At 44.3% G+C, this 8,511-nt stretch overlaps 1 protein-coding gene and 1 long non-coding RNA gene across 2 annotated transcripts; one reads left to right on the top strand and one right to left on the bottom strand.

Annotated features, from left to right (window-relative positions):
- On the top strand, nt 1–1,428 carry LOC104992766. Its single transcript, XR_825743.1, has 2 exons — nt 1–74; nt 1,112–1,428. It is a non-coding gene; the product is annotated as an uncharacterized LOC104992766 (long non-coding RNA).
- A 3,061-nt stretch (nt 1,429–4,489) lies between these two features.
- On the bottom strand, nt 4,490–8,248 carry LOC104992765 (oncomodulin). Its single transcript, XM_010845748.1, has 5 exons — nt 8,169–8,248; nt 7,476–7,543; nt 6,723–6,855; nt 6,163–6,272; nt 4,490–4,769 (listed from the first exon to the last, which is right to left on the bottom strand). The coding sequence occupies exons 2-5, from the start codon at nt 7,534–7,536 to the stop codon at nt 4,744–4,746; spliced, it is 330 nt and encodes a 109-aa protein (XP_010844050.1). The 5' UTR covers nt 7,537–7,543; nt 8,169–8,248; the 3' UTR covers nt 4,490–4,743.
- Nucleotides 8,249–8,511: the final 263 nt, after the last annotated feature.

Below are 8,511 nucleotides of genomic sequence, written 5' to 3'. Positions count from 1 at the left end.
TCTTTGTCATAGAAGGAAATGCTTCTAGAGCTGGGACAGAACGAGATCCCCACACCACAGAGCGGAGCCAGCAGGTAAGGTACTCCCACACCAACCTCCAGAGCACCAGTGTCACGGCTGCTTCACTCCCACCCTCCAGATCCCAGGCAGGATGTCTCTTGCTGCCCACCCTAACCGGATACCTGTAGCCTAAGCAAGATGACAAATTACTAACCTGCCAAACAGTCCCTGCCAAGGTTTGGTACAGTGAGGTGGCGGGTACGCAGTGTTTGCTACATCTCTGTGGTCTCAGATGTATGTTTGAAATACCTTACAATTTGAGGTGTGAATCTATTTACGTGCATTGTAGAACCCCTAAGAAAAATGATGTCAAAATCCACTCCCTTCCAAAAAAGTTGACTTTTTGAAACCAGTTAAAACATTGTGTAAATGAATAGCCTTTCCAGTGAATAAATTAACAGGCCAGGTGGAAATGATCTTGGTGATTCCAATTTCATCTGTCTTCTTAAGTGTTTGCAAAGTAATACCATACCTTAACATTAGCAGAAGAGATACCAGATAGGTTTTTGCTTGAAATTGGATTCCTGAGTACTCATTACACGAAATTAAACTGTAGTCATTGTGCAGAATTACCTATGTAGCTTGTAAACCTGAACAATTCAACAAATATTTCACATCTTCACTGTTTTGCTACACTTTGTGTTTGAGCTGGGAAGAGCTGCAAAAACCTGTATGTTAAAATAATTGTATAAACATAATGTGCAGAAGCTGAAGCAAAATGCTAATATTAGAAGTATTTTAATAATTTTCTTTAGTCTCAACAATTAAGCACATACACAAAGCTTCCTTTGAGATCATATTCCATTCAATTATAAACTACTAAATTATAAACTCAAATTATAGTTGTACGAAGAGTCAAAGCCCCTGATGCCACCCTGTTTTATAAGCAATTAGGAAAAATAACAGACACCAAGTTTTTCAGCTCTGGGACCTAGTGGGCAATGTGGGCCCTCATTTCGAAGTCAAAATATCATCATTCTACTGCTGAGAACATGCTTTCTTGAGGTGGGCTGTTTGTGTGAATCCTGTGTTTGATTTTCTTTTTCTCTAGTTGCTACGCTCCCCCATTTAGAAGCCTCCAGGCTTGTCTCACGGGTCTGTAATCCTGCCAGCTGGAGAGAGCTGCTGTTAACATGTTGCTGTATGTTCTTTCACTTTTTTCTCTCCCACGAGGCACATATTGAATAGGAACCACTTAAAAAGGAATTGCTTTGTACAATATTTATATAATGACAAAACTAGGGTAATTTTTGAAAACATTTTCTTCTTTTCAAATGATACTTACTGCTAAAATTTGGAAATGATAATGTTTCTACAAAATTTCAACCTAGATAAATAACTCCCAAAATAAAAAGTGCTAATTCACAAGTGTGTCTGAATGCCTGGAGTTGTTATTACCTGCAGAGTGGAATACCCACCCCCTCCCACAAACACCCCAGATCCGAAGAACACAGTTAAAAATTGCTATGAATCAAGACCACTAAAGATTGTTTCATTTAAGCGTACCAGCTGACACTTTTAGGTATTAAATACAGAGAGATGGCTCCTTTTGTTTGCTAGTTATTACCATTGACAGAGACTTTGGAATTAAGTTCCTAAGACTGGGTTAGAAAAATGAAAAGGTAATGTAATTGAAATGGGCAAAAATAGTTTGAATTACACTTTTGAAACAGTAAAGCAAAGCAAAGTTTCAGTCTCAGTTGTGTCTGACTCCTTGCAACCCCATGGACTATACCTGCCGGGCTTCTCTATCCATAGAATTCTCCAGGCAAGAATACTGGAGTGGGTAGCTGTTTCCTCCTCCAGGGGATCTTCCCGACCCATGGATCAAACCCGAGACTCCTGAATTGCAGGCGAATTCTTTACTGTCTGAGCCATCAGGGAAGCCCTTTGAAACAGTGGAATGAACACAGTTCATGAATAACTGTCTTTCTATGTATGGAAAACATGGCAATTCATCCTTTTGTATCCATCCATCCTCTAAACAATTTCCCTAAGACATTCAGAACATGGCACACAGTGTCCCCTGTGAGTGTTAGTCACTCTGTCGTATCTGACTCTTTGTGACCCATGGACTGTAGCCTGCCAGGTTCCTCTGTCCATGGAATTCTCCAGGCAAGAATACTGGAGTGGGCTGCCATTTCCTTCTCCAGGGAATCTTCCCGACCCAGGGATTGAATCCGGGTCTCCTGCATTGGCAGGCAACTTCTTTACCATTTGAGCCACCAGGGAAGTCCCCTGGGTGCTCTGAACAACCCCTCCAGTGATTATTTCCATACAGATGCCCTCTTGACAGAAAAGAAATAAGAGAAGCCCACAGTCTTTACCTTGCGGGGGTGAGGCTACTTCTGCTACTCCAGTGGGTAATGGATTGCTTAGTCAGTTAAACTGTCTAAAAAGCAACATCATTCATCTTGTTTCTTCGAGGCATATGGTGTCCAGAGCCCGAGGGAAGAAGGCTACATGATCACACTGAGTTATTTAAAGGCTCTCCCTTCAGAATTGTTGGGTTGAAAGCCCTTGCTTGGGGAGAGCCAGTGGAGTGAACAGAAATGTCAGGAGGATCAGTGTCCATGTGGCGTAGTGGTGGTGGATTGTTTAGGGATCAAGCCTCCCAGGGCATCAGGATTGGCCTGGAAGGCCCTCTTGCTGGTGCCTGGGAGAAACTGTCACATACCCAGGGAAGCTACAGGTATAGAGGAACTAGCCCAATTCCTTCCAGGAGGGATGTGGAGGAGGAGAGCGTGAGGGCACAGCTGTGCAATAGGAGGGGGAACAAGAGAGCTGGCCATGAAGGGACACACTTCCATTCTGTGACCCTCCCCAAAGAGGGCTTCATTTGGGGGCTGGATTTCCCCAGTTTGAGTCTTCTGTAAACGGCCTTTATGGGTTCTGTCCTTTCTACATGACGTGTGTGCGTGTGTGCTCAGTTGCTTCAGTTGTGTCCGTCTCTTTGTGACCCCATGGACCATAGCCTGCCAGGCTCCTCTGTCCTTGGGATTTCCACAGCAAGAATACTGGAGTGGGTTGCCGTGCCCTCCTCCAGGGGGATCTTCCCAACCCAAGGATCAAACTCACGTCTCCTGCACCTTTTGCATTGCAGACAGTTCTTTACCACCAAGCCACCAGAGAAGCCCCTCTGCGTGACTTAATATTCTTCAAATCAGTACACTTTCTCTTTCCCTTTGGGTCGCTCTGTGTGGCATGCAGGATCCTAGTTCCCCGACCAGTGCCTGAACCTGTGCCCCATGCATTGGGAGTTCAGAGTCTTAACCACTAGACTGCTAAACCATCAAGGAGGTCCCTCAGTATGCTTCCAAATGTCTAGTAGCCTTATTTTAAAGCAGCGATATTAAAACACAGTTTGTGCCACTTATATGTTTTTGACACCTGTTAAAATAAATACACAGCCATCACATTTAACAGTGCTGGCCCCTGCCCCCATAAAATCACCTTGATAGTACATAGCCCTTGTAGTACATAGCCCGCACTTTGAAAATCTGCTCTGCCACAAACTCCAAAGAACAGGAGTTTGAAGTAGATAAGCCACTCAGCAGGATGGTGGCAAACCCAAGAGGGGCCAGGGCACTGTGAGCTTGGGTATCGGGGTAAGAAGCGTGAGCTTGTAAACTCGCTCTGGGAACGTGCCTCTGTTCCTCCCAGGAGTCCTCACCCGCAGGGTCAGCCCGAGAGAACAGCTCAAACCTGCCACCTGGAAGTCAGCCTAATGAGAATTTCCTGGCTTGAGGTTGCCCCACCCTAGTGAAAGACCTATAACGGGAACCTGAGTCTCGCCTCAAATGTTCGGGCAATTCTGGGTGTAGTTGGTTCAGGTGGTATCAAATAAGAGCCAGGAAAATGGTGGCTGAGAAAGGAGAGAGGAGAAGGGAGAAGGAGGAAGCAGGTGAGGCGGGAGGGGGAGAAGGGGGTGGCCGGAGATTTGGTCAGAGCCAGCAAGTCTCTGATAGCCTGTTTTCCTAAGGGAAAAAAAACAGCTTGAGAATATGTCTGCTTGTCTCAGCAGCACTGCAGGTTTCCTTAGTTTGAGGGCCATTGTAGCCTCGCACTTGTTTCTGTCTTGTATTATTTGCTTTTACTTAAATCTCTCTTATAACAACCTTACACCCAATAGCAGAAGACACATAAGCAAGCATGACTTTCCGCTGGCTAAAATCTCTTCATAGGCGTTTCAGACTCAGATAAATTGCTGAGAAAATCCTAGCCTGATGATGCCATTTATTTGTGACTTTGTTCCCCAAACCTCCTTTCCCTGTGCGCTTGTGCACAACGCAAGTAAAGATGGCTTAGCGCTCGGCTAAGACCAGAAATCTTCCTGAAATTCTTCCCTCGGTCTTCAAATCGCTTTCATCCCTCATGGAGGAAGAAACCACACCCACACATCAGCAGATGATGAGAAAGGTGTCTTTATTGGGTGATTTTTTTAAAAGGCATTTTTGTCTGGCCTTACAGGAATCATTAGGGCACACCCACCACCAAAAAGTCACGGATGACTGTCTAACACAGCACGGATGACTGTCTAACACGGATGACCTCACCAACACAACGGACAAACTGTAGAAGCATTTTGGGGGAAATTAATAAATTAGGGGGAGGAGGTGGGTGTCCCAGTTCCTGGGGCTTTGGAGGCCTTCCAGCCGATTCTAGCTCCACAGTCTGGGCCCTTTAAGAATGTACCATTTCCTGGAATTCTAGAACAGAAGAGGTGAGAACAGGGTCAGCGGGGAAGGCTTGGCACTTTACAGACAGGCTACTGCCAGTGAGGGTTCTGAGGAGGAAAGAGAACCAAGCGCATCGTCAGATGATGGCCATGGCCCCCTCCAAGGGCACAGAAAGAAAAAAAGATGTCACTGACAGCCTGCGTGTTCCATCCTCCCGCCGAATCTAGTGTAACAAACATCTTTAATTTTGCATCAGAGCCCTTTGTGTTAGAACTTGCCAATCCAGTCATTTCGCTTTGACGAAATGTAGCAGCCCATTGTAGCAGCCCATCACAGTACCTGTGCTCACTCAGCCTTTTGTCTGGTCAATTCAGGACAGAAATGGGAGGTCTCCTCCTTCTGTTGGGTAGCTACTTATTGTATATTTAGGAAACATTTAATGGTTTGGGACTTTGCACTAACTTTTCTCCACTGGACCCTAACCTTGCCCCCCAAATTTATATTACTAAGAGATAATAATAAGGTGTGGATGCTACAGAGTGAAGCTGAAAACTAGGATTTGTTTTATATTTATTGGTAAGCTTTGCTTGTTTGAAAAAGCTGTCAGTGACACCTTATGAGTAAGTTTAAATAAATCTACCTTCCCTTACCTAAACTATTTTTCTATCCATACAGGCTACATTAACTCCCTTGTAGTAAGTGATGGTGGTATCATTTTGAGTAGATTTTTTACATTTTAATTAGTACCACCATAAGGAACACACAGAAGTTCTCCTGAGCTGACATGCACGGAGTAGGTAAAACATGTGGTAACATGACAGAAGCAGATGAAGATAATCCTCCAGACATGCAGTTACGATGAAATTTGAATACAAGGCTCTGCACGCAGAAGGCTGCGCAAATGGTGACTGATTTACGTGTTCTCTTAGTATTGCCTCCTTGGTATGCTAATGTCCAGGAAAACATATTTCTTTAAACCCTTGCAAGCTAAGATCCTTTCCTACTCAAAAGAATCAAATAGACACTTCAGTATGAGATGTACTTGAGAATGTCAATTCTTCCCTTATTCAGAGAGATTCAAGTCCCACTGCTGGAGATTCCTAACATTATTTTTCAGGTACATCAGGGTGTCTTGCAAATAATGGGCCAGGCTAGTAGCTAGTACCGTGGTCAGGTGAAGGGTATTTTCTGGTTCATAGACAGTGGTCAGTGGGACTACCTTCTATGGTTTATCCCCATGCCAGAGTCTTGACATAGATCATTTGTATCCTCACTTTACTTTTATGGATGAAAAGACTGAGGCTCAGCAGGCTGAAGGTAGGGGGGTTTTAACCTGTATTTGTCTGACCTCATGGCCTAACCCCCCTGCCCCGGATGCCGCCTGAGCTCAAGTCTCTCCTGCCGTGTACAGGTGTGAACATACCATCAGCCCCGATCTTCCCGTCTCCATCATTGTCTGCAGCTGCCATCAAGGACTTGGTTTCTGACTCGGTCAGTTCTCTAGCACCACTCTCAAACTTCTGGAGGAAAAACCTACAGGATAGTGAAGATTGAGGGGAATGTTTTTAAAAACCACACACATTTCTGTGTTCGCCTCTTTCTCTTCCCCTTGAAGCAAACCATCTGTTCCCAGCAACCACAATAATCAGTCAAGATCTTAGCAAGCAAAAGCTTCTTTCATTGTCGAGACTAGTGGACCTTTTGTTTAAAAAATTCTTTTTTTCAGAAGTTAGCTGTTAAGTCAGTTTGCCAAGGAATACTCCTAAGACTAATGACTTTTTGTCCCCAAGTCTTTGGTGCTCATATTTAGTGTTTTGTGAGTCAGCGTGGCTGACTGCCTCATGCTCTGCTCTTTCATGAGAATCTACTGAGTGACCAGCATCAGAGCTGGTCATTGAAAGATACTGGGGAGACTGGCCTCCACTGCACCCCAGCCCCACCTAACAATGTTGGGGTGCTGGTCGGGCTTAGGACAAAGCTCACTTCAGCTCTTCTTCATCCAGGTACCCACTCTGGTCGTTGTCTATGAAACGAAAAACATCCTTCACCTGACTGGCTGACATCTTAGCAAGGCCCGATGTCTGGAAGAATTTTTGGGGTTCAAAGGTATCTGGATCTGAAAAACAGAGAATAGGTTATTCTGATGCTCGTTGGACTGCATTCTGTCTCTGGACCAAAGTGATGTCAACTTAGGATGTTAAAACTACTTTACATAATATCATTGAGCTACAGGGATGCTCTGTTTAAAAAAACTTTTTTTAAAGGCCAAGTAGGGCTGTGACTGGGTCTGGATTCTGAGGCAGCCAAGACCATATGCCTTCATACTCTCATCTCCTTTCCCCCTCCCCAGATTTCCCTCTCCACTTGACTCTGTCCATCTCCTCTTCTCTGGCCTCCTCTCGTCTGTGCCTCCTGATGCCCTTTATTCAGGCTGGGTATCCAGGATGGCAGCCCCACTGGTCTAACTGATGAGAGAAACACAATCATAGGATTCAAACAGGCTACGGGGATCCACTGATTCCTTTTTTTTTTTTCTTCATGTTTAGTAAGTTTCTTTCACCATACAGAAAGGGATTCTATGCTCAGATCTCCTGTTTCTATCATGTAGTTATCTAGTTAATAAGTTCTTCCTCTGATTCCCATGCACTTTCAGCCAGTTTGCATTTTAATTTTTGTAACTTTTCAGGAGCTACCGATCTGTGCGAGAAAGCCGCCGCCGCCTCGCTTCCCCTTTACCTTGGCACTCCTTCAGGGCTGCTGCAATGTCGTCAGCACTGAGGACATCTGAGATGCTCATTTTCCACCTGTTCTCACAAAATAATCGAGATGTGGTAAATGCCTAGCAGAAACATGCACATCTCGGGGGAGCACACCCCCCAAGGCCCACAGAAACTGCACATTTGTTGAGCAGTTTTAAAGTGTAATAAGTGTATGACCAGCTAAGACATAATATCCAAATAAAAACCAAATACTGAAAAGATCCCAGCCCCCTTCGTCTCAGTGTCCTCTCTTGAATATATGCCAAAGATGAAATTAAAAAATACAAACTGAAGAAAGATTTGATGCTGCTTTCTTGTAAAAAAAAATATATTTACATCATCAACCACTTATACAGACATCTACAAGCCATTCAGAAGTAGACCATGTTACAAATGCAATGGCATTTTAATACACTAGCCAGAGAAATGCAACATTGCAAGTTTCACTTACAGAAGGACAGAGCTTGGGCTGCTTGCAGACTCTCTACAGAAGGGATGCCCTTCTGTCCCGAAGGATGGGAATCAGAGACATCAAAAACCCATTTACCAGAGATCAAAATCCACCCATGTGTCAACTCCATGGGAAAAGAACCTGAGCACCGCATGCACCAGCCTAAAATCCATGTAGGAAAGAAGAGTCTGGGATCTGGGTGGTCCACCAGCTACTCACCGTTTTAGATTTTCCTCCAAGAAGAATCAGGAAAAAGAACTGAAGGAGCCAATAAACAGATGCGCTTTTGCTACCTCACTGACGTACCTTATATAGGATTGAAAAAGCGATAGGAAGAACCTCTTAGATTTCCTTTTCAAGGATCAGGTGGACATAGCTCAGATGTCTCGTTTTACTAATTAAACCTTTTTTTTTCTATTTATATCTCAAAGGAATGTGGGTAGGAACAGCCAGTTTTCAAAACCAAACCTCAACAAGCCTTAACTAAGGTTTCAATTTTGCAAACCAACCCTGCTGGCCAAGTGTCAAGACACCAGAGGCCTGGTAAAGAGGAAACAGTGGT

The sequence above is a fragment of the Bison bison genome, unplaced genomic scaffold, assembly GCF_000754665.1.
Source record: "Bison bison bison isolate TAMUID 2011002044 unplaced genomic scaffold, Bison_UMD1.0 scf7180017864223, whole genome shotgun sequence".
NCBI lineage: Eukaryota > Metazoa > Chordata > Mammalia > Artiodactyla > Bovidae > Bison > Bison bison.
This window is presented reverse-complemented; position numbering and strand designations above follow the sequence as displayed.